This window comes from Mustela nivalis (assembly GCF_964662115.1).
Source record: "Mustela nivalis genome assembly, chromosome: 11".
In the NCBI taxonomy this organism is placed as follows: domain Eukaryota; kingdom Metazoa; phylum Chordata; class Mammalia; order Carnivora; family Mustelidae; genus Mustela; species Mustela nivalis.
Window position 1 is genome coordinate 111,900,010 of NC_139030.1, and position 26,841 is coordinate 111,926,850.

The window sequence follows — 26,841 nt, forward strand, 5'->3', positions numbered from 1 at the left end:
TTAAGAAGGAAAGCCTGTTCACATTTATTATTTTAAGGAGAGAAATAACATCAAAGTAGATGTTTTTGGAGTATCAATATATAATAAAAGAAATACAAAGTGCAAGAACCTTCCATCTCCTAGGCTCAAAGATCAGTTATCCAGCTGTAGTCTACTTTCCTGAATTTTCTTAGTTCTTTTTCTTCAGATTTTGACAACTGATGTATAATGTCTTCTCCCAGTTCTGTGTCATTTATATCCTGGGTATTTTCAGTAAAATCATGTTCTTCATCCGAATCATCACCACTTTCTTTTTCTTCTTCCATATCTACATCTTCAAGGATTTCTTCACCACTTTCATAACAAAATAAAATATAAACAATTACTATTAAAAATTTTTCTAGATAACTCTCTAATTCAAGACACCTATATAGAATTGTAACCTACAGAAAAAGTAAATTAAAAATCTTGTTATTGAGTACACATCAAAAATGGGTTATTATAGAAGAATAGGTGAATTTACAAAGTATAATTTTTAGTTGTATAACAAATCCTTAAACTATACACACAAGAAATCTTATAATTTTCAATGTATTTTATTCACTTGGCTTAATAGTCCTATATCCTTTAACTGCATATTAAAGCTAAAATAAAGAGAAATACTTTTAACAACATGGATTTGGACTGTACTGATTCACTTATAAATGGATTTCTTTTGGAATACAATATCATAAATATATTTTCTCTTCTGTATGACGAATTTCTCTAGTTTAAGAAATTCTTTTAACAACATGGATTTGGACTGTACTGATTCACTTATACATGGATTTCTTTTGGAATACAATATCATAAATATATTTTCTCTTCTGTATGACGAATTTCTCTAGTTTTAAGAATACAGTATATAGGGACACCTGGGTGGCTCAGTTGGTTAAGTGGCTGCCTTTGGCTCAGGTCATGATCCCAGCATCCTGGGATCAAGTCCCACATCGGGCTCCTTGCTTGGCGCGGAGCCTGCTTCTCCCTCTGCCTGCCATTCTGTCTGCCTGTGCTCGCTAGCTCTCCCTGTCTTTCTGACAAATAAATAAATAAAATCGTAAAAAAAAAAAAAAAAAAAAAAAGAATGCAGTATATAATACACAAACCATACAAAATGTGTGTGAATTGAGTGTTTATGTTATTAAGACTTTCAAGCACCATAAGGCATTAGCAGTTAAGTTTTATGGAAGTCAAAAGTTATGTGTGAATTTGACTATGCAGGGGGTCAGTGCCTCTACCCCACACATTGTTGAAGAGTCACAGTGAAAGAATATTCTAGGAAAAGGTAACAAAACATTTTAAAAACTGCTTTACCTCTTTGTCTTCTTAGACAGCAGCAATGAATTTACAAACTTGGAGCACAGGAAAGAAGCAGATGGTAGTACATGGGCTGGAGTATGAAGAAGCTAGAGTAAAAAAACAAAAACAACAACATTAAAACAGGGCTTCATTTAAAAAGACTTAATGCTACCAGCGGAATCCAATAGGGTTTGTTTCCAGTAATCTGGAATCATAAATTTATGTTATTTGTATACTGTGCAGTTCTAATACCCAAACCAAGTAATTATTCAAAAGTTATCTGTTACAGGCATGCTTGGGTGGCTCACTCTTAAGCATCTGACTTGATTTTGGCTCAGGTCCTGATCTTAGGCAAGTGAGATGGAGCCCCGTGTCTGGCTGCTAAAGATTTTCTCTATCCTCCTCTGCCCCTCCCCACATACACACACTCTCTCTCTCAAATAAATCTTAAAAAAGAAAAAAAAGTTATGTTACAAATTGTATAAACTCTAACTTAAGGCGCTTTAAATCTGTTTGTTATGAATTACTTACCTCACTAATTGCAGGTATGTTTTCTGTTAAGGGTAGTTGTACTAATTCACTCTCCAAAGCCTCATTTATTTTTTTATCCTGCTGTTGCCTGTGTTTTCCCAATATGAAATAAAATGGTGTTGTTGGAAGACTTTCTTCTGCTAGTAGCTGTAAGGATTTAAGACAAAGGGAAATTTCTACAATAAAAAGGAGGAACTGACTTTGATTCAATAAAAAGTATTGGCAGTCATAAAATGTCAGGGGTGAAAGGAGCTTTAAAAATTATCTAATATGATTCTCTTTACAAGTAAAACAACTGAGGCCTAGCAGCCCACTTATTGGGGAAAAGCTAACAGTGGACATTTAGATAACAGAACAAAATACACACTACTGTTTCTCCCCCAATGACAAATGACAGCAAATGGGTTTTCAAAAGGACATAAACCCACAGTGAGAAAGAAAATGGGTAAGTAAGATGTTGGAAGGTTTTGGAAAGCAAGTTCAAGGTGGTAGGTAACTTAGTAGACCTGAGAAAGAATTCTAAGCTGGCTGGGGGGAAAGTCAAGAAACACCCAAATTTATATTGCTGAATCCTACAAATGCTCAGGAATTGGTACAATTGCAACAGTACCTCAGAAAAAGGCTAACAATAACTGGGTGTCCTGGTTTAAAGTCCATTTGGAGAGCATGCAGATTCCTAGATTTCCTTCTGAGCCCCAGGAGAGGGCTGCAAGTACATCCCTTCTTTAAACCGAACTGCCTGGTGGGGCCGGGGGCAGTGTCTTCACAGCTGAAGGCAGCTGTACCTCAGAGGGTGCTTTTAGCTTGCTCTCCTCCAGTAAAGAATTTTGAAGAATTTTATCGGGGAAATCTAACCAGTCTAAGAAAAAAGACCTACAAACAATGACTTTGGAGACTTTCTCAAAAATAGCTAGGTGGCAGAGGCCCGCAGACAAACTCCATCTCGGCGGAACCTTCCAAATGGCTTTCTTGATCCCTTTTAAAAGACAGCCAAGGATGATCAGGCTGTGATGAAAACCTACGAAAGAGACCAAAATAGACGGAAAACCAATGATGGGAATGGGACCGCGCAAACCAGAGAAAAGCAGATTCGATGATGGGGATGAAACGATCTCCCAGGAAACAGAAGATGGTCCAGCACTGAATAGCAAGAGTCCCAGAAAAAGAACGGAGAAAATGAAGGCAAAGAAGTAATTTCCTCAGTCATTTCTAGGACAAAAGTGTACTTTGCCTGGCCTACATAAAATGGCAAGCTGCACCCCACCCCGCTTTTCCTCTATTCCTCCACCCATAATTCTTACTACTTCTAAAGTACTACATATTTCACTTACTTAACGCTTGCTGTATCTTTCTGCTAGACTATACACGTTGTAAGTTTAGAGAACTGACTGTTTTGTATTCCAAGTGTCTAGAACTGACCCTAGTCTATTGATGTTCAACAAAAAAATTGTTTTACAAATTCAACTGAGTTTTCAGAGGAATATAAAGCTAGTTTACAGATAAAAGCACAGGAATAAGAATGGTATTAGACTTCCAGTAACACCCAAAGCTATAAAATAGGACAATACCTTCAAAGTTCTAAGAGAGAATGATATTCAACCTATACCTTTGCAACGTGAACAACCAGACAAGTGGGTGAGAACAGAGATTTCCAAACATGCGAGGTCTTAAGTTTGCATCCCACGCACTACCAGAAATGTGCTTCACCGAAGCAAGGGGAAAGCTAGAGGAGGAATGAATGCCCACACGACGGCAAACGGAGATCCCACGACTCCTGTGCAGCAGGTATTCACAGAGTAGCCGGTCCAGACTGAAGCAGGACAGAGGCTCTTGGAAATACTCCTTCAAGACTTGAAAGAGTACCTCATGTACCTGAAATACTGAGAGAAGACGCATACCACTTGAGTCTGGGGGTGAATTAGATGAGAAGTAAATGGAGAACTATGCAAAGAAGAAGACGGCAATCCTTAACTCTGGAGAAAACAGCTGCAAATAAAAGGAAAATAATCTGTCTGGTAACGACATGACTCAGCTATGAACTGTGTTTACAGTGTTCTAACGAATACTGACCTGATTTATCTACACTGAGAAAACCGGGGAACAGGAAAGGGGTTTGTGTTATGTGCATGCGGGAAGTGGTGGTGTGAAAAAGAGTAACAACTTGAATACATCAGTAAACAGACAATAACCAAAAAATGTAGAATTAGCAATAGAAACACGTTTCTTAGAGATAGGAAGGCAAATAAAAACTAGCTAAAAGAGTTGAAAGTGAATATCTTTGTGGGTAACGGCAGAGTGGTGTTGCGAAGTTTTCCTGAAAGTCTTGTAGGATTACTTGACTCTTTAAATCACAAGCATATATTTTTGATATTACAAATTAAAGCTACACTTTAGAAGAGTAAATATAACCTCAAAGAGGCAAGTAGCTTTTAAGTTTATGCTTAATACCATGTTTGGGCAGGTGGAACATTTTCCTCATAGCTGAACTCAGATAAGGTTATCTCCGGAGGGAGGCAATGCAGTCTGCACCACGAGCGGCTGAAACATACCTGTTTGCTGGTTGGTGTGAGTTTCTCTTCTGGAGACTTCGTACTGAATGTCAGTAAACTCTGAAAAGAGAGATTAATGATGCAAAATCTAAATAAAAATGAGGTCAATTCTTCATCTTTATATAATATGCCCAAAGGAAAGTGACAGAAGATTTATAACGTACTTAATAACTGCTGTGACAATTAGAAGATTGTCGTGAGAAAAGTTATTGAAGAATTGGCAATGAAACAGATTCAACTCTTGGATCAAACTAAAGCCAGTTTTTATTATGGCAAAGCAAATACTAAAACTAAAATCTATCCACCACACTAATAAGTACCATTTAAAGTATTTTAGTTTAGTTTTTTTTGTTTTGTTTTTGTGTGTATCATGGAGATAATGCAAACAATACCCAAAGAGACTCAAAGGTGTGGGGTAAAGTTGTGCTAATACACTTAATACTAGTAATACTGTTCTACTGAGCATATTAGATTTACTTCTTTTGGGAAGTAATCCTTTAATACCCCTGGTCCAACTGTTATGAGCTAGTACTTTCAAATACTAAGCAACTGAAAATTACATATACAAAGTGGTTGCCTTTTTGAGGTGGGATGGTCACCTGTGACTTTGTTAGGAAGTAAAACTGGGATCTGTTCAGCCACTGGTAAGCTTCAGAGGTGAATGATTCAGGCACATCTCGTGGAACAAACACTCCCCACTGGACTTCCTCTCGGGAGATATTCTTTTGAATATACAATGGTCTTGGTTCACTAGGTTTAAATACAAACACTAGAGGGGAAAAAACAAACAGACCATAATATTTTGCCTGCGAAGGTTAGTTGCAGCCTCAGGATGACAGACCACACTAATCTGGGACTTACCCCACTGAGTAAGATGTTCAAGTCATGATTATTTTAGGCTTTGATTCAACAAATATCTACTGGATGCCTGCTATGTGCCAAGCAGCTTAGGAATGAGGGCTATGAAGATGAAAAGGAGGAAGAAGAATCCATGCTCCAGAGACCAGGTTGGCCTCCTGCAGCAGGCACCAAAAATGTGATTGCGGGATTTTGTCTTAATATACTGGAACAGGGATCTGTAGACAGTGTACAGAGGAAGAATGATTAAAGCTTCTTAAAATGCTTCAGAGGGGAAAAGTCTCTCTTGGGATGTTCTGAATGTCGGGTGGGACTGGCGTGGTAAAAAATGAGGGATGTACTGGAAATCTCCTAGGAGTCAGTTATGAATGCGTACGGAACGAGATGTTGGAGTAGGAACTCGAGAGAGGACAGTACTTCAGGTAGAGTGGCCTAAAATAAATACTTGATTTAAAGGCAGCTTGACTCACGCTCTATTAAAGTTGTCAAAAAGAAAATTTAGCTAATAGATCTCCTCTTATTATCAAAATATGGTCTGTACTTACAGTCTGAACCCGCTGAAGACCGAGAGACTGCAGCAATATTCTCTGAACAAGGATCGGGTTCCATAACTCTAATGGTTAACTTTGCGCTCCATTCCACTGGGGAGAAAAGAGCAATGCACTTCTAGAGAAAGAGTCACTGAAAGCTTTTTTACTAAGCCTGTTATTTAAAGTGGGTACTCAATTTTTACTGGGACAATCAATTCTATTAATTCTCAGGAAGAGGGATATTACACTTCCAAATAACACATGGAGACAAACTGAAAACGTCTGTGGAAGCTTCCTGCAAAGGGCAGGAAGCAGAAAACCCAAGTACTATGAAATGGTTATTATTTCAGTGCAACTACTTTCCGGTACTTTTCCGCAGCTGCTGAACATGGGCAAAATGTTAACCAGAACCACTGTAGAGAAGACATACAGAGTTTCACACATGGTCATTACTAAGCAACCGCCATGCCTTGCAAACATACTCAAATGCATAAAATACCAATAAGTAAGATGAGTAAAAACGAAGTCCACATTTGTTATTGAGGCTTGTGAAAGGAGACATTCAAAGTTAAAGCAGCCATGGATTCTGCATGTTAGTGCAGGTTACAGATTCGCAGAAACACTCCTCGGGTTGTTTATGAGATTATGGAACACAGAAGGCAACAGAAAGTTATACACAGTAGGGAAAAGCAAGGCTAATGGAAGTCAATTTATGGTCAAGTACACAGATTACAAATAATGTGCATTTCTTACAGGCTCAGCACTCCAAAGTTTGCTGGTATAATGTGACATGTGAAAAATTATATGTACTCTACGGATAGAAACATGAAGATATGGCCACTTATCAGATGCTTCGCCACTTTATAGTAAAGTAAGTATCTTACGTGCACAACTGAGCAGATTCCAACAGCAAAGAATGCCATTTTCAGTAGCGCCAAGAAGATACTTTGAACAAGTCAATCTCCCAAAGCAAAGGTGCCTATATTAAGAAACCATAAGAAGTTAACCGTCAGTTCCAGCACGCTGAGTTCCGGCATGCAGATTTCTAGGATAGTTTTACGCAATGCAGATTTTTAGAAAGACACATTTTTGCTCTCAATTATCCTGCAGAAAAATGGGACTAAGGAGAGCAAAATATTTATTAAGCTATTTTCTTTACAAAAATAGGTTTGATGACCAATTCTCTTCTTTAATATGCTATACAGTATAGTTTATTGAAACATACTATAAACATGTATGCGAAATATACAGTCATTTAACAAAACCCTTTTTTATGTTCATTTAACTTAGAAGAAAATTTGCAATTTAAATTCTGAAGAATTTTTACAAAGCAATTTCAGAATCAGGTATGCTGGGAATTAAAAACTATTGTTAGCTTTTTTTTTAAGATTTTATTTATTTGATGGACAGAGATTACAAAGACAGAGAGGCTAGCAGAGAGAGTGAGAGGGGGAAGCAAGCTCCCTACTGAGCAGAGAGCCCGATGCGGGGCTCTTTCCCAGGACCTGAGCTGAGGTCCTGAGCCAGCCAGGCGCCCTCTTGTTAGCCTTCTGCCATTCTTTCCTCAAATGGCAGTTGCCTGAAGTGCCAGATGTTGCTGTTTTTTCTTTCGCCTTTTTGAACACAACAAGGTGGGAGCATGACATTGTTTTTTTATAGGAAAACAAAAGAAAAGCATTGTCTGGATCCACTGACCCGTATTAGCGTTTATTTTTAGTAGCACAACCATGAAAAATATTGATTTTGAAGAAAAAAGAAATCTGTAGGTCAAGAGTTAAATGTGAACTCTCATTTCAGAAATGGGTAAAGCCACAGCAAATGGTTCACATACCCCAAATTTTTATCTTCCTACATTTTGGTTTGGTCCTGACCCCCACTGACCCACAGACTACCATTAGCAGAAGCATAAATTACTACTAAAGTTTATGTGGAAAGACTCATTTAAATAAAAAACAAACCAGTATGACATACTTTCCAAATTATTTACCTTATATTCCCAGCTCGCTGACAAAATGTACATTTAAGCTCCCATGTCTCTGAATCCCATATCGTAACGATTTCCTCAAAACTAACTGCTAGCAGAGAGCCATCCTCAGAGAAACAACAGTTAGTCGCTTGGTATTTGTGGTAACTACCCACGAAGTCACAGGTCCAGCCAACAGCTTTTTCTGTGGAAACATAGAGCATATAGTTCAGAAATGGTATAAATGCTAGATAATACTTTAACGGTAGTTAGAAGCAGTATGGATTACAGAAGAAGCGACAAAAAACCCTGCTCCTTGAAACCGGACTTAGAAATGCTCCAAAGCACTGACTGGCTTAAAATATATGCCCCGTCCTGGAAATCCTGACCTCCCTCTAGTGGACAGTGAAGGGACCGTGAAAGACCCCCCCCCCACCCGCCTTAAACACAGACCCTCACTGAAATAATCAGCACATGACTGATCAAAAAAGTCATGAAAATGTACAGATTTGGGGGAAAAGGATGTAAAATGTAATCTCTTAAATCTTTTAAAATTAGGCAATAACCCACAGAAGTTAAATAAGGCAGAAAAAGTCCTCCCGGAACGGAGACCATTATTAGAGGTTAATTCTTAAAATTATACATTCTTTAGACATATCATATTTAATTAACTTACTGTATATATCAGAATCATCTGTTAATATCCACACTTTGAAGTGACCATCTTTACTAGCTGTAACCAAGGTGGGGTTTTCAAATTTTTCTGCATTACAGAAACAGAGAGCTGTGATGTGGTCTTCATGTGGCATGTTAATCTTTGTATTGAGAACAAACCTGAGAAAGAGGCAATCATCAATTTATTCTTACCTCAGAACAATATGATATACTGTCATGTAAGAATTTTTTACTGTACATTTTACAATAGCATCTTTAAGAATGGGCAAGATACATTGTCATCTAGAATGACCAACAACTGGGTGCTCTATCCCTAATGGCCACAGAATACAAAGAGGTCTAACACATGACCTCTTTGTGTTAATTTATGCAATAGAGAGATTATGTATACTGTCAACCTACATAAAATAGCAGTCATCACAGAACGATACAGGGAAGCCTATCACACTAAACTCTGCAAGAAAACTATACAGAACTCAGATGGCTATCTACTTTCAAAAATAAGCCCCAAAGCCCCTACCTGTGGCAAGAAAATACAGCAAACTACCTCTTCAAACCATCCTGGTTAGCATCTAATATTGAGCCATCCAAACTACGTCTCAAAGCTTGTTTCTAGCTTGACAAGGTGCTGCCATGAACGCATGATAACCTAGCATGGTGCTCTTAAAAGAACAGTGGGGCAAGACTCTGCTGTGATTTTTTTTTTTAGAAGTCCATACTACAAGAAAAGTGACTAGCAATCATCTATTAAACCCTCTGGGTCTGTTTCCTCAACCTTAAAATGTGGAAAACAAGTTTATCTTACAGTGTTTCTGTGAAGACTGGTTCTAGACAAGCCACGGGGACTTGATAAATGGCTACTATAATCAAGGTCTGAGAAACTAGTAAACTCCCTATCTAATCAAACATACATGTTACACTACAACATACCTCTGCTGCCTATCAGTGCATTTTCCCGAAAGTAATATAATTGTGACCAGAGCAAAGGAACTAAGAAATTTGGATTCTAACTCCGGCTTTGCTTGCTATTATGTCTGATGTTCTTGGGGATGAAGGTGGGGTCACGTTCCCATGTTTCCTCATTCATACATAGAGAGGATATTACAATTTGGGGGTACACCAATGCTTACTCAGAGCAGAAAGCTGAAAGGCTATTTATTAGTACAGTAACACCTCCCTCATTCCTCTAATTCTAAAATTTATCAATATAAAACATTTTAAAGACTGACAAATGAAACCATAAAATACAAAGTCCCATATTTTCTACTCTGAAATTAATTAGTCATATAGGTAGTATTACCCTTGTGTTTTCTTATTATACATCCACAGTTTCATTTGCAATTCAAGCTCTGTTTCCTTTTCTTGACGTTGTTCCACTGTTGCAAGCCAGTTACCATAGCAGCCAAATGCAGCCTTTGTTAGCTCGATTTGGATCAGACCATAATCATTGATATATTCCTGCTGTATTATATCTAACTGATGGGTTAAAAATATCCAAAAAGTTAATTAATGTAAATACATAAATGTTAAAGTTTTCAAAGAAATGGTAACTACAAAGATAATTTCTAGAATCTCCAGTAATAAGTTCTCAGATAAAGGAAAAAACTGAACTATTAGTTATGGATATCAAAACTGCCATTAAAAAAGCACATTATAAGCACCAGTTCAGTGGCATTATTCTTTAATGACCTTTTAGTGATGACTGACCTGGGTACATGATACAATAGAACCTTTAATTGACAGTAATGCTTTTCTCCCTTGTTTCTATGAACAAAGAGCTTAATATTAAATCTCATGGTTAAATTCCACATCACTAAAAACTAAGCAAAAATAAATCTAAAATTTTGACATGGTAAAGATAGCAATGTTCTAAGTAGACTATTTTGTTTCTTTTATCCCATTCCCTTGTCTATTTACTAAACATATACTGAGTAAGTATTATTTCCAGGCTCTGTACTGGAAATGTATAAAGAACTAAGTTTCCTTTCTTCAGGGGTTTAAAAGCAAGGGAAAGAAAGAGATCAAGTGGAGAGCAGCTGTGACAGAAGTTAATAAAGGGTACTATGGGGCATAAAGAAATAGCAAGTCTGGATTAATAAGCAGCATCCCTCTTTATACTGAAAATTTTATCATTGGTATGTACATATGACAACACTTTACCACAAAGCAGAAACATATTTGTATTTACAATCCTTATTTTCTTATTTCCCTACTCTTGTAATTCAAAGGCATAGATATTTGAGAGCTAAAACATAATTACACGGAGAGCCAGCACAGGAGTGCCAACTGCTACTAAGTGGGGCACCTGGGTGGCTTAGTCCGTTAGAAGCTACTAAGTAAGTTACTTAACTCTAGTGGTGTTGTTGGAAACCTCCATTAGTTTTAAGGCTAGTTAATGGAGGGCAATCTTACATTGTATAACTGCTTATCATGCTGTAGAGAATAAAACTGCAAATGGCCAGGTTTTCCATTCAAAACCAAAGCTTTAGTTCTGGGATCAATCATCAAACCAGTAAAGATATTGCTATCTGCAAAAGAAGTGACAAACAATAGTTAAGATCATACAAATATTCACTTTTAAATTGTGCATGATTATAAATCCACTGGGTTTTGTAATACCTTTTACTAGGCCTTGAATTACTGCGGATGCCTCAAGGTTTCGGTGAATTATTATTATCTCTGTGGGTTAAAAAACAAAAAACAAAAAAACCTATAAATCAGTCAGAGCTTCAAGGTTAAAAAAAAAAATCAGTTCAATTTATATCATTCTAAAATACAACAGAATACAAAACAACTTAGTAAGTTCAGTTTACTCAGTATTATTAGAAAATCAGGAATTAAAAAAAGACATCAGGAGTATATTTTGGGATTTAGCTAAAAAACTGAGGCTGGGAAGGAGAGGCTTTTTTGTTTTTGTTATTGGAAAAACAAAAAAACCTATAAATCAGTCAAAGCTTCAAGGTTAAAAAAAAAATCAGTTCAATTTATATCATTCTAAAATACAACAGAATACAAAACAACTTAGTAAGTTTAGTTTACTCAGTATTATTAGAAAATCAGGAATTAAAAAAAGACATCAGGAGTATATTTTGGGATTTAGCTAAAAAACAGGCTGGGAAGGAGGGGCTATTTTGTTTTTGTTATTGGAAATTTTAAGTTTTATCAGTTGTACTTATGAATATATTTTAAGTGTTAATTCAGAAACTTACATACCCAAAAAGAGATTGTTTACTTTGAAATGAGTAATTGCACTAACGGATTGCTCACGGTTATTTTTTTTAAAAGGTATTTATTTATTTGACAGAGAGAGACACAGCAAGAGAGGGAACACAGCAGGGGGAGTGGGAGAGGGAGGAGCAGGCTTCCCACTGAGGAGGGAGCCTGACATGGGACTCGATCCCAGCACCCTGAGATCATGACCTGAGCTGAAGGCAGAAACTTAATGACTGAGCCACCACCCAGGTGTCCCCAGTTATGTTTTTTTTTTTTTTTTTTTGAAGGGAAAGGACGCAGTGGGCTCTGAGATCTACATTTAGGCTGAAAAGCAAAAGAATGAGCAAAAAGATCTGGAGGTATACAAGACTGCCTCTCATCTTGTCAGCACCCACAGGACCCCCCTGCTGAGAGTACGGAACATACCTCGTTCTTTTGAAAATATCACTGTTTTTTGTGAAGGCACAAAAGCCTTCCATTATCTCCACATCCCACATGTAAAGGTTTTGAAATGGAGACGGCACAACGAGAACCAAATACACTTAGCCCTACGTTTTTATAACAACTATCCTGAAAATGTGGATTCTGGTGGCCTCTAGAGTCAAAAAAAGGAAATGGAGAAAAGAGGAAGAATGGAAGAAAACAACGCTTATTAAATCTTAACGTTCCTCTTAGTTTTAAGTCTCTCGTTTTCCACTCCCCAGCTGCACAGTTCTATCTCTCCACAACAAAGTCAGACGTACTGTTATCAGAATGAGAAGTACAGAACAAATCCCCTGCTGGCGAGACTGAGAGGTGTTCAATAGTAGCTCCCAAACGGGGGAGGAACTCCTTATTCTTCTCTGTTGCATCGCGCCACTCGACGAGGACAGATTCACGACCACCACTCAGCAGACTGGTGCCTTCCCATCCATCCACGGCAACGAAAAGGACGGTATTTGGGGGAAAAGTAGAAAAATAATTAACACTTAAATTTTTCCTACCATGCTAGAGATATAAACTATTTTGTAAAATATGCAAACAAGTATCTTCCTATCTTTTAATAAACTTGACAAAAAAATTTTTTTTTTTAACAAATAACGTATTTTTTGTCACATACAAATAATACAGGCCTGTATACAGGAATACGGGTCTGTAATTCATCAGTCTTACACAATTCATAGCACTTACCACAATACATGCCCTCCCCAGTGTCCATCACCCAGCCACCTCAACCCCCCACTCCCCTACCCTCCAGCAACCCTCAGTTTGTTTTCTGAGATTAAGAGTCAACAGACTTAACAATCACTGATTCTGGGATTTTCCTTTCCAACAATATCTAACTAGTTTGTTCTGACCAACTCTTCTGCCAATAACAGAAAAACTAAATGAAACAAACATCCTGTAGGACCAGATGGCTTCAACGACAAATTTTTCCACTTAAGAAATGAACCTATTTCATACTCTTCCAACCAACAAAAAAACCACAAACAAACCAAAAAACAAAGAACACTTCCCAACCTGTTTAAAAGAACAGCATAATCCTTTACCAACCCAATAAATTATAAGAAAGTTCTAAGCCAATTTCATGATCGATGAAAATTCCCAAAGTATTAGCAAGCTGAAGCCAAGGATATATTAAGAGGATAACATATTGCATAGCTGAGTTTATTGTAAAACTGTGAAGTTATCCTAACACTTGAAAAATAAGTGTAACTAACTCCATTTACATAACAAAGAGAATGATCATGAGTATCTTAAAATATGTAGAAAGAGCAAAAGAATTCTACACCCATGATAAAAATTCTCAGTAACTCAGCATTAACTCGAGGTCCTAATACACTGACATGAGACAAGAAGGGATTAAGGAGTGGAAAGAACTAATTAATTCAGCGTTCACACGGTGTGACTGGGCGCAAAGCATAACCAAAACAGTTTATACTGTTCATATTTGCTTGAACTTATAACTAGTTCTCAAAGCAACTATAATTTGTAGCTCAATTACAAAGACAACTAATTTTCCTCCTCCATTCTCTTACACTGATACAGGATTAATGCTGACATTTTACTGACAACCTTGTACTAGATATACCACAAACAGTACATATATGTGTACCTATTTTTTAAAATGTTATTATTTATTTGAGAGCACATACAAACAAGAGTGGGTGGAGGAACAGAGGGAGGCAGAATCTCAAGCACACTCTCATGCAGCTTAAACGAAACACAAGTTCTGAATTTAAAATTATAAATGCAAATGAGGTAATCTAACAGTTAAGAACACATTTCTGAATTAGACTTAGGTCCAAATCCTACTTAACAACTGTGCGGCCTTAGGCGAGTCAGTTCTCAAGTACAAATCTCCTGCCATGGGCAAAATGACATCTATTTCATAGCTTCAAGAACTAAGTGAGGTAGTAGACATAAAGCACAGCATGATCGTTTGTACCAGATAAACTACGGCTACTCTTACGGACAACAAGCACTTAGCCATGTGCTAATTATAATTACATTTTTAAAAACTAACGTAATTTAAATAGGTTCCTTATTGTTAACAAGGATTTTATCACTGACCTATAATGTATCGTACTGTGCTGAAGAAAGCTCAAACCACAGGAGTTATATACAAGTGTCCACAATTCCTTTGGTCCATGCAATTCTAAATCTTTCAAAGTATAAATGCAGTGAATACTAATCCAAGTATTTCAAAAGTTCATTTTAGTTATTAAACTTCACTTACCTGTCACTGAAAAAGCCAAATCCATAACCATGTCATGGTGCCAATGTAAGCATGTGTACGTGTATTTCTTATCATCATCAAAATTCCTCCTATTGGAGAAGACCAAAATTGTTAATTCCACCAAAGGCATTAAGTTAGGAAAGGAAAGGCAAAAAGTAATGAAAAGTTTTCCTCGATAAAACAATTTTAGGCAACATGGAAATTTTAACTCCTCTCTCAACCCCCAGGTTAGAAATTCAAAAATAATTAGTCTATGAAATGAAGAACACAGGAAGACAAGAAACAAAGGATGCCAGCAAAGCCTCATCTCTATTGCCGGTACATTCTTCATCCCGAACCACAGACAGCTCTGTTCTGCACGACTAATGCAAATGATACGTAAGGGGTCACCGCGCTCTCCAGTGAACTGACCAAAGACGAATTTTGCCATCCTTGTGTCCCGTGGCTATGCAGTCTTCCTTCGGGTGACATGCTACACACGTAAAATTGTTCTTAGCATGTTTCTTATTTTTTGATGATGATAAAGTAAACCTAGAAGAAAAAATTGTCAATTATTAAAGTCACTTGGTAAGTGGTGATAAAAAGTAGAAGGGAGTTCATGCCCTTATCAACCAAATTGGAGCGCATTGAAAATTCACTGAATATAAATGCATGACTTTAAAAAGAAAAATCGTGACTAAGAATCAAGAATATTTTTTTTTGCAAACACTTACTAATATACAATATAAACTCCATGTGACCAACATTCTACCATGATAACTTGTCTACAGAGGCCACTGACATCAAAGTAAAGCCCAGACAGTACTTCTAGTGGCTTTTGCTCGAGCCAAGCTTGTCCAAATTTCTTGTCAACTGAAGATAAATTTTAACATTAGGTACGAACAAACCTAATAAATTATATCTAAGACAACTAACTGATGTGTCCAAAGACATCAGGATCCTTATTTCACTGCAAAGAAAAACACGTTAATCTTGACAGGGTAAAAGGGAAGAGGGGACCGTGTCACTTGAAGAGTCACTACTCGTGCCTGGCACAAGTCTCCTTAAAATATGTTATTTCATTCATCCTTACAATTCTATTAGGTAGATATTATCCCCACTTTAAATATATATTAATTTGAGTTACACCGAGCTTCAAGAAAGAGACTAAATTTGACTCATTTTAAACCCAGGTATTCTGAAGCCTACACTCACTCCTATAGACCAAAAAGAAAAAAAAAAAAAGGCAGTAAGGACCACCTGGGCTAGCCTTTTCAAACTAGATCCAATTTTGACATATATGCACACAAGAATCTAAGTGGACAAGGGGTTTTTCTTGGACAAAGCTCTCTAGGTTTTTGTGACTAATAATTCCTTTAACCCTATCCATTGTGGGTTAAAAACTACCTCTATATGTAGCAATTTAATAATCACTTGCAACACGAAACTAGAACCACCTCTGAATCATAGGTATGAAGTTGAAATAAAATTACAACAAACTCAAGTAAGTAAGGTGATCAAAAAGAAATTCTTACCTCGATGTTGTTTTCTTTTTGAAAAAATAGACAGACAAGTAAAAGTCCCGTACTGCAGCAACATACTCTCCCTAGTATTGTACAGAGATGACATTCACTAAGATAGGCAACACTTTTTGAGAAATGGTTCTCATCACAAAAGTTAACATAGTAACAATTCTCCCCCCCCCACACACACACACTAAGCACAATAGAAAATGCTATACTTAGCTGTGGATAGAATAATCCTTTCAAAATTAAAAGAACTTGGGTCCTCTATTTGAATTTTTTCCATTAAGGCATAATTTACATACAAAATAATGCAATGTCTGACATTTATATTCATGTAACAACCACCACAGGATTTAGAACATTTTCTTCACCTTTAAGTGTTTCCTTGTCCCCTTTTCTAGTCATTCCCAATGTCCCTACCCCTGCCAGCAGCCACTGATTTCTATTACTTCTCTGGTCTAGAACATCACACAGAAATCTTGCGCAATGTACAGTTTTGCGTCTGAACTCCAGCTCCTCCTCATCTTTCCGAGATTCGCTCATGCTCTGATCAGTATCATTAGTTTCTAGTATTACGAAGCAGCATTCCAGTACGTGAATACATACCACAAATTACTTATTCTCTTGTTAATGTACATTTAGGTTATTTCCACTTTGGAGCTCCTATGAATACTAATCATTTTGGTCACGTCCTCATTTCTCTACCTAGGAGGAAAACTTCTGGCTCATGGAAAGGACAGATGTTTTCCTTTGCTCTGTATCTTGCTAATGTTCAATACTGTCCGCCTTTACTATTAAAGTGTTTTCTCTACTATAAGAAATCAACCTTTTTTAGAACAAAGCCAAAAGAATGCTACCAACTTAGACTATAGAAACACGCCACCACAGTGTGTCATCTAGGGACTTTTGGTGGTGCTTGACTTGAAAATAACAAAGTGATTATTAATAAGGAAAGGCTAAATCAAGGCAGAAACATCACAGAGTTATTACTTCTGATGAATATTTAAATATACACTCATGTTGCAATATTAAATGAAGACAAAGGTAAAAAGCCTTCGGATCCTAATTCAGTTTGGGAAAAGTTATTTTACATATGCTTAGGAAAAAGTCCAGAAAGAGATTCTTCAAATATCAGCAGTAAGGTTTAATTTCTTCACTTTAAACGTCTCAATTTTCTAAAATGGGCACACCGATTATGGACAGGAAGGTCGTATTTTCTAAAGACACATAGTCTAAAATGAAAGGATCTGAGTGGCTTTTACAGGGAGCAGGCTAAGAAAGAGTTCCAGTGCTGAAGTATTGGTATTTTTTTGAACAATTAGAAGGTTTACAAGAACAATAGACATATACAAAATTAAGAATCCTAAAAAATCCACACCACAAATACAAGCTGAAGTAATGGAGCGAACTTCTTAGCTCTTAACAAAAATACAATAACTCAGGGCAATACTCATGGACTATAACATAAAATGCTCAGAGCAAACACTGCTGCCAAGAGGTATTATATACAAAATAGAAAACCAAAACAAATTTTACCTCATTTCCAAAGGCAATGCACTTGGGTGACTGGTTTATATAATCCAAAACAAAGGAGAGCTCCTTAGCTTCTATTTCCTGGCTCGATGATTTTGGCAGTTTCACTGAAACCAGCTGAAATACATCTAGCCAAAGGAAGCTATATTAATATAAAGCTTCTCTAAAAAAATGAACATGTACACGTATTTATATGAAACTGTTAATTAGTATTCTAGAATTCATTGATGGCAATAATTCTAGGCCACCTTGAACAAAATGAGTCTTCAGGTTGGAGTACGCATTTGAATTTTCAAGTTTGAAACGGAAGTCTAATTTTACAACTCCTAAACATACATGCTCTGTATGTGTTAAAACAGAAAACAGTTTATCTTACTAGTATAATCTGTATTCCACGGTATTAAGCTGACCTTTACAATGGAGATGGAATACGGTGACGGTGTACTGATGAACTTAGCAGCCAAAGGCAACAGCCCATCCGAGAGCTTTCAGAAATGCTATGTGCTTGCCACATACTCACAAGATAGATCTCCTCTTATAGAATACTGACATGCGGTTCCCTTTATTTCCCATTAAAAAAAATCTCCTGAGAAAATAGCTGCATTTTATTATGCGATTTCCTTATTCTCTCAGGTATTACAAGGACTACAAACTTCTGTAACACATCAATTTACCCTTTTCCCGTTTCCAGTCCACTTATTATTTGCTCTGAACTCCTGGTTCTTCTAGCCTTCTAGCCTTCTCAAACTTCCCAAGCCCAAATGCTGAACTCTGGATTTTCCTTTTTAAATTTAGTCTTCCCCAATTCTGCCCACTGCAAGGAATGGTACCACCATTCCCCCAGTTGCTTAGACGGAATCCTCGTGTTGTCCTGGACTTCTCGCTCACATCTCACATCAAACTATCAGCAAACCCTGTTGGCTCTGCCTTCCAAGAACACTCAGAACACAATCAATTTCTCATCGCCTAAGCAATGACCTTTTTTAAAAAATTTTATTTATTTATTTATTTATTTGACAGAGAGAGACACAGTGGGAGAGGAAACAAGCAGGAGGAGTGGGAGAGGGAGAAGCAGGCTTCCCGTCGAGCAGGGAGCCCTATGTGGGGCTCGATCCCAGAATCCCCGGAGCATGAGCTGAGCCAAAGGCAGACGTTTAACGACTGAGCCACCCAGGTGCCCCAAGCAATGACCTCTTAACTGTACTCTCTAATTCCAACCTTGTCCGCATTTACTCTATTCTCATCAAGCCAGATCATCCAGTACAATTAAGTCAGATCATTTTACTCTTCTGCTCAAGACTCTTCAATGGCTTTTTTAACAACTCAGAGTAAAAACTGAAGTCCATTCAATGGCCTTTATGGCTATATATGATCTATTCTCCCCTGGATCAAATTCAACCTCCCTGCTATTCCTCAAACATGCTAGATATCCTATAGCACATGCTTCTCCAATACTGTTCTTCTCAGAACATTCCCTGACCACTTATTTAAATACATTATTTCTTCAATGCTGCCTATTCCCCTCCTGCTGTATTTTTCTCTAAAGCATCTTTCAGCTTATTATATCTGATGACTGATATAGGGCTTATTGTTGGGATCATCTGTTTTGTTCTCTGCAGCCAGAATAGTATCCAGCACATAGTACGTTTTTAGTTAGATATTAAATGAATAAATTACATACAGTCAAAAAAAAAAAGATACCATAAAAGATAAAAAGTAAATAAAAAATGTTTTTAAAACGGCAAAGCACACTTCAACATGATTTATGCAATTTTTAATCAGAGACTGGTTTTGGATTGCGGAACAAAGAGGAAACAAACGAAGGATATATATTTAGATCTATTCTATGAAATGCTGCTTTAAGCTTAATTCACATTTTCATGTTTACATTTATTCTCTTATGCTGAGGGTTCATGTGTTAAGTACTGGAGAGTAACACTAATCCCACCACGAATCGAATTCAGACTACATTACGGCATTTGGTTAACTCCAAGAGGTGAAGGCCAAGGTCTTTACTTTAGAGATCAATAGTTTTCTATCCTGGCTTGCATGTTGGACTCAACTAGGGTATATTTAAGTAAACAGGCCCCCACACAGGGCATCTGAACATTTTGTGTTAGTTGAGTGATTCTTATGTGCAGCCAGTGTAAAGAATCACCAATCTCACTAACATGGATAAAAAGTTTTGCTACAACTATTAGCAACTACCACTGCCACTGAGAAATCGTGGTGTTAGTACACAGACTGGTTACCAACTGTGAAGAATGAGCTTAATCGTCTGGGGAAGTAAAAAAAATTCAGATTCCTAGACTAAATTTCAAAACTAATGAATCAATTGTCAGGGAGATTAGGAATCTAAATTATTAGTATGTGGACAGACATTAACAATCTATACATAAAAAGAACTTAAATACTGAAAAGTGTTACTTACCTAAAACAGTCAACTAGGAAGGAGACTTAATTAAGAAATGTTGCCATTTTCAGAACACTTTTTGGAAAGTCATTGAGAGGTGGTTTATGGGCTACATAAGAAAACTGAACTTACTACTGCTTTTATGATTTCGTATCACATTTTTGATTAATAAAATACTCATTAATAAACTTCATCAAGTGATTTTTAGCTAGAAAATGTACTTTTTCCAGTTTTAACTATTCTCAGGTAATTTAAAAGTCCATGATATAAAACAATCTGCAAATTTGTTCCAGCCAAAAACACACAAACACAAACACACATACACACACACACACAAATACCTCTCCTCCCTCCAACTGAATCCAGACCATAAACAAAAAAACACCATGGAAAGGATTCATTTAGCTAGTGAGCCATGAGCCAGTCTAGCAGACTTCTCAGTAACCATCTTAAAGCTGCTTTCATCTTTGACTTTTTTTTTCAAGTTTTTAAAATTTATTTGACAGAGAGACAGAGAGAGATCACAAGCAGGCAGAGAGGCAGGCAGAGAGAGAGAGGGAAACAGGCTCCCTGCTGAGCAGAGAACCCAATGCGGGGCTCGATCCCAGGATGACCTGAGCCAAAGGCAAAGGCTTTAACCCGCTGAGCCACCCGGGCGCCCCTCATCTTTGACTTCTAAAGACAGCTATATTTTATACAGAACACCATAGGATGCAGTAGCCTTACTGAATTCCAGTTTTAGAAAAATTCTTTGGATATATCCCTCATGTCAGTGTTCTGATGTATCAAATTCTCTGCTAAAGGGCAATTTTTGTTACCACTGAAGATATTCTAGGAATTCATAAAATGCTCTAAAACATGGCAATTTCAATGAAATAATGTTCCAATGATAATGAACATGTAATCAGTAACCCAGAACCACTACTAGCTCTTAGTATCAAACTGTTTTCTACACTATTTCTGACAGATCAACAAAATGGGTGTTCAATAATGGATAAAAGGACAGTGAGGCTTAAGAATGACCAATTAAGGTTAGGAGAAAGACAAACTCTAGCCCACCTCTTCAAAACAGCTTTGAAATTTGAGCTCTGCCATCTATTTTTACAACTATATAGTAAGTAATCATTCCCACACTGTGTATTTCAGAACTAGAGGGAAGCATCCTCAAAATGAATGCTGGAACAGAAGGAATTTAAACGCTTTAACATTTAAATTTAAATGTTAACTTCAAACTAAAACCAAACTCTCAAATTTTGAGAAATTATGGAAAGAGTAACCCAATGCTATATAAAACAAACTTAATTATACCATACCTGGTTTGTCTTTATTTATTATAACAAAGACAGAATCCTCAGCACAGGCTAGAGTAAACAGGGCATGAAGTTTATGTCCCACTGTGAAAGTCTGAAAGATAAAAAAAAAAAGTACCATATTGTTTATCGTCTGTCTACCCCCAACCCTCAAACATAAGTTCCATAAAGGGTAAGGACTTTTCTTTAATCCATTTTGTTCACTGCTGTATCCCCAAATCAGAATACCTGGTATACAGAAGACACTCAATATATATTTGTTGAATAAACTTTCAAATTAATACATATAGATCCACCTGCTTCTTTTTAATGGTTACATGGTATTCTACTGAATGAATATGAAACTTTAACGGACATCAAGATTATATTAATTTTTTTTCCTACCATAAACAATGCTACACACACATCATTATTTCAATAAGAGATTCCTAAAAGTGAGATTGCTAGAGCAAAAGTTATTTTTTCATTTTCATTTGTACTCTAGTTGATTATGTACAAAAATCAAAGTATCTGTTTCTCTATACTTTACCTATCACTAAATTGTTTTTGCAGTTTGCAATTTGGCTAAACTGACAGGGAAAAATGCTGTGCCATTTCTTTATTACTGAGATTAAACACCTTTTTATGTTTACTGGCTATTATTTTTTTCCGTGAATTACATATACTCACCCTGTGCCAATTTTTTCCTACTAGGTTATTAGTTTTCCCTTACGGGTTTTCTGTGTATTTTCTGTGTATTAGGGACAGTAACTTTTATAAATATTTTCTTTTGATTTTATTGCTCATCTTTTTGTTACAAGTTTAACATTTTCAAATAGTCAACTTTCTTTTCTTTTATGATGTATGAGTTTCATAATTTGTTTAGAAAGGCTATCTAAAGATTAAGCCTTATAACATCGTATCTGTCATTAAATTATGTTGCCATCCCTTTTCAAATAAGAAAACTAGAAAATCAAAACACATACCTTTATTAAGATGCCGTCTATATAGTCCCACAGTTTAATCGTGCCATCAAAGGAACAAGAATACAACTAAAAGAGTAAAAATAGTACAAAATTTATTACAAAATAGAACTTCATTAAGATATCAAACAAATAATTAAGTGATACAGATGACATGTTTTTGTTTATTCAATTAGTAGCCCTAAACAGGTAGAGTCATATTGTTTAGGAACTTCAAGTTTTAATTAAAATGAGGGGGCACAAAAGTCAGCCCTCTATCTTCAAGAGGGAGATGGTAAGTCACTAAGCTATGGAAGCACTTCAGAGCCTGCTGATATTTCTCGCAGTGCCCAGTGCTTTTTTATTAGCAGAACTGTTATCATCTTACATGGGTATTAAAAGAGTGCTTCTCAAATGATAAGACTGTCCTGTTTAAAAAAAAAAAAAATTGTCCAACACATCCAAGGGACAATACTTTTATCAAGTACAACAGTAGTTATGTGCACTTGGATGCTGTGGCAATGGCGGGTGCTCTAAAGTTTTGGCCACTCAATTTCTACACTATCCTCATTGCAGTTGTAACCAAACGTTTGTGGCAGTGGGTTGTGCCCAACACTTTGGTAGCACCAGAAGGCCTTAATAACATATATTTTTTGTCCCAATGGACTTGATTTTACTTAGGTCACAGTGGATTCCTTGGTGCTGTTACTGTGAAAAATACTTCGCTTATAACGTTTATAAAGAATTTAGTTTTCCGAATGTGGCAGTTTTAAGATTTCTGCCAAAGTGGACATGGAATTAGAGAAGAGAAAATTATGACTACTATCTATTTAAGTAAAAGAATTACAGTGAAAAGAAACATGCATTGCAAGTACTGCACATTAAGGAAAAATCATGAACATGGATCAGTAAAATCAAGTAAGGCAACCACAAAATCACTGTCGAAACAATGCTTAGCACACAAATCCCAAGACTCTGAAGTCCAGAGAATCTGCATTCCCTATCACCTCCACCAACCCTGTTAGTAAAATTCTCCTCCTCTAATTTTGTTAACTTTCAGTCATCTGAGATAGATCTTTTATGCATTGTATATGTTGTTTTTTTTGTTTTGGTATAAAATTTAGTAATACAGACTTCACAAATACCAATTTTAACAAACGGTTATTTCTGCTATGAAAAAGATTCAAATGCAACAAGTAACAACACTTTTGTCAAATCCTCATAGGACAGTAAAGAAACAAATACGCGTTTGCACAGTGAAGAAAAGCTACTTAACTTTGATTTTCACAGTAGCTCATTTAATTCTGGAAAGAAAAGATCACTGTCTCTTTATGCCCTACTTCCTCTGTGATAATAAAGTGAATGGCAACGCAAATTTATTCTTGTATCAAGCAATAACTTCCACATGGGCTAATCCAGAAAAATGGAACTTGATAAAAAAACGAGAGCAAGAGTAAAATGTTTGAGATCTCTTTAGTAGCTGCTAGAATGTAAGGATAGAATGAAAATGACATTTCATTATTTTTGAATTCTGAGAAGAGCTGCTTTTGTGGGGTGAGTAGGAGGGTTGCATTAAACTGGACTCCCAAGTTCATACTGCAATTATCTGGTCCATCCACGGACTAAAGAACCCCTTCTTGTCCAGCACTGGCTTTGATTAGGTGAGACCTGCACCAGCACCGGAGTCTCAGCTGTAACAGAACATGTCTCTAACGGCAATCCCTTTTAGCCGGCATTTTCAAAAATGTGTTCCAGAAACCAAAGGGCTCAAGGGCATATAAACTGGAGAAACGAAATGGTATACACCCCTTCCTGATATTCACAACGCTTATAAAAGGACTCGAGAGGCTCTACAACCAAAAAATTCACCTAACTGTGCGTAGCCCTGAATTTCAGAAACTCATAGAGCCAAGAATGTCTTCTTTTAAACAACACCTATCAGCATCCCTTGAAACAAATGGTTTACAGAATACAGTATGGGGGGCAATGTAGTTCTAGGCTGTGAACCTATTTTAATAACTAAAAATATGTGGAAAAATACCCTGAATCAGAAAATCTGATCTGTAAGTATCCTTTGGAAACCTTTTGCAGTGGAAATGGTATAAAACAAAAGTAACTGCCATTAATTCATATGGAAAAATTTTCCAAGACCCCAAAAATAACCTCTCTTATGCTTTCCTGACACCTTGGGACTCATCTTGCTGATGGATGTATGACATACCTGGAGATAAAGCACAGATGCTCCCAGACAGTTTAAAGGTAGAGAGGTAGCCCCTGGGAAAGGAGACTGGTGGTGCCACTCTCGCTGGAAGGGTGCATGCTGCCTCTGTAACACCTTGTTGCAAAATAAATACTGAACACAATTTTTGCTTTTCTTTTTTCTTTGTAAAAATGAAGTGGCATATTACAAACTTTTGAAAAGCAAGGGATATCTGTATTTTTCTAATTATAACCTGGAAAGTCTCCCAGCCAAAATCAATTCATAATCTCCTGGGAACAACAAAGCCAATACTAAAATATCAATTATAAATCATCTGAGACCTGTAGATGATTGTTGGGGTTGAGTTGGATTCCGGTCACCAGATTTCTGTGTCCTTGCAATATGTGTACACATTCTTCTGTAGCTGTGCTATGAACTTTAACAAAGTCTCCAGAGACACAGAAGATATACCTGCAAATAAGAAAAAATTAAGCTTCATATATTTTGCAGAAAGCATCATCTTTTTTTATAGCCCATGAGAAAATTTTTAACTTGCAACAGAGGTTTCTTTTAAAATAAGTTTCAAGAACTCTGTAGTAAAAACTGTGCGGCATGTATTAAGTCTACACCACCACTCTGACAGCACCGTCCCATGTCCCTCACTGTCCCTGATCACTGGCGACACCACCTCATAAACGCTCCGTCGGAGCTCTGTCCAGTTGGCAAGGCCTCTTCTGCAGCAGAGTACACCGACGATGACAGTTCGTGTTGCTAAACTGTTGGTTTTGCTTTTTGGATCTGCGGCAGAGGATGCTAAATCTCTACAAGTAGTTAAGTGGGGGGCAAGGTTTACTCGGCAGTTTTCATTATGGACCCAGTCTCAGAACAAAGCTCAGAGGTCCAAATCTTCTAGTTTCTACAAAGAAAAACGATGTCTGTTGTGTGCCCATTTCTACTAAACCCTGGACCTGCGTGACCGGCACCTGGAAGGTACAACCGCAGAATTCCTGGGCTACATCTCTGCGCTGTGCCCCCAATGCCCTGTACGGGACTTGGCCCGAGTACTGCCCGCGTCGTGCCGATTCCTTCTCCTCACATACGCGGACATCGGCGCGCCTCTGCCTGCCGCCTCACCCGGCCCAAAGTTCCGACAGGAAAAGGCCTTCACGGCCTCGGATTCCCACGTCCCGTCCAGTGTGCACAGGGTCCCCCGACGCTCAAGGACCGAGTACGCGGCGGATGGGCCAGTAAGGAGGCACCGCGGCACGAGGCACCGGCGCATCTGGCCTTGCTGTGCAGGTCCCCGGCGCCCCGTTGCTCTGACCCGTTCGCCTCGGACCCAGGACGCGGGGGACCGCAGCCGCAGGCGGGAGACGCAACCGATTAAGGACGTCCGAGGGCTGCGGTTCCCCTTGGGCTGCGGCCGCCTCTCGCTCCCCGGAGGACCTTCATCCCGCTCGGCACCCGCAGCCCGCAGCGCCCTCGTCGCCGCCTTCTCTTGCCCCGTCCCGCGAGCTTGGTCCCGCCGTCGGACCGCAGCCCCTCCTGGGCGGCGACGCGGCGACAGTCGGTCGGTGTCCCCCGCCCTGAGGACACGGTCTAGACTTGAGCCCCGGGGCGCTGTGGGCCGGTCTGCCCGGAGGCGCCGCCGCGGTCCCGCGAGCCCCCCTGCGAACGCACGCGGTCCGGGCACGCTCCGGGCGGCGCGGGGCCGGCGAGGACACGTGCGGAGGCGTCTCCGGCGCGACGCGCGGCTCAGGGGAGGCCGCCGTGCCCGGTCCGTTCGGCTCCAGCGCGGCGAGGCCGGCCCTGGAGGCACCGCCCGGCGACTCGCGCCCACCCTGAGCACCGCGCCGTGCGGGGCACGAGCCCCGACGCCCGCACTCCGGGGAGGGAGGCGTCTGCACCGACGGAAACGCGCGGGACCCCTCCGCCCGCGGCCCGCCAGACGCCGCCGGCAGGGACGGGGACCGGAGGCTGTGCGGCCGCGCCCCGCTCCCAGCGGCCCCGCGAGAAGACCGAACGCGGCTCCCGCACACCGGCGCGGCCCCGAGGAGCGGGGAACGCCGCGGGACCGGAGCTCCGGCGCGCGGGGCCGCGTCAGACACGCCGGGCGCGGGCGGGACGCGAATCTGACCCCGCCACGCCAGGCCCGGCTCTTCCCGACGGGGGCACGCCCCGGGGCGCGCGGGGGCAGCGGCGGCGGAGCCTGTCCCCGGGCGGCCGCGCCGGGTGGGGACACGCGGGCCCGCCCGGCCCTCGCTCCGCCGCCGAAGCCGCGGCCCCGGGGACACCGCGCCCAGCCAGCCGCCGCCGCACGCGCTTCCCGGAGCCACAGCGCGCGCCTGCGAACCCGGACCGACCCCGGGCCCCCGCCCCCGCCCCGCGACTCACGCCCCCAGCCCGGGCCCGACGCGCCGCGGCCGCGTACTTAGAATCCGCGGAAAACACCGCCCGCCTGAAGTTCAACTCGCTGCCGCCGCAGCGCACCACGCGCACACTCTCCGCCGCCACCATCTTCGCGCAGGCGCAGGGCCCCGGGCTCGCGGGCCCGCCCCGAACGGCCTCCGGCGCGCGAGTCTCC

At 39.3% G+C, this 26,841-nt stretch overlaps 1 protein-coding gene across 1 annotated transcript; it reads right to left on the reverse strand.

The window, feature by feature from the left end:
* On the reverse strand, positions 1-26,841 carry WDR75 (WD repeat domain 75). Its single transcript, XM_082690520.1, has 21 exons — positions 26,689-26,841; positions 24,599-24,728; positions 22,082-22,147; positions 21,120-21,210; positions 17,397-17,521; positions 15,870-15,940; positions 14,767-14,886; positions 14,356-14,444; positions 12,380-12,538; positions 11,043-11,102; positions 10,836-10,951; positions 9,724-9,899; positions 8,425-8,582; positions 7,773-7,953; positions 6,670-6,764; positions 5,801-5,896; positions 4,997-5,166; positions 4,398-4,457; positions 1,849-1,995; positions 1,333-1,424; positions 1-333 (listed from the first exon to the last, which is right to left on the reverse strand). Exons 1-21 carry the CDS (start codon positions 26,772-26,774, stop codon positions 126-128), a joined length of 2,496 nt encoding a protein of 831 aa, XP_082546646.1. The 5' UTR covers positions 26,775-26,841; the 3' UTR covers positions 1-125.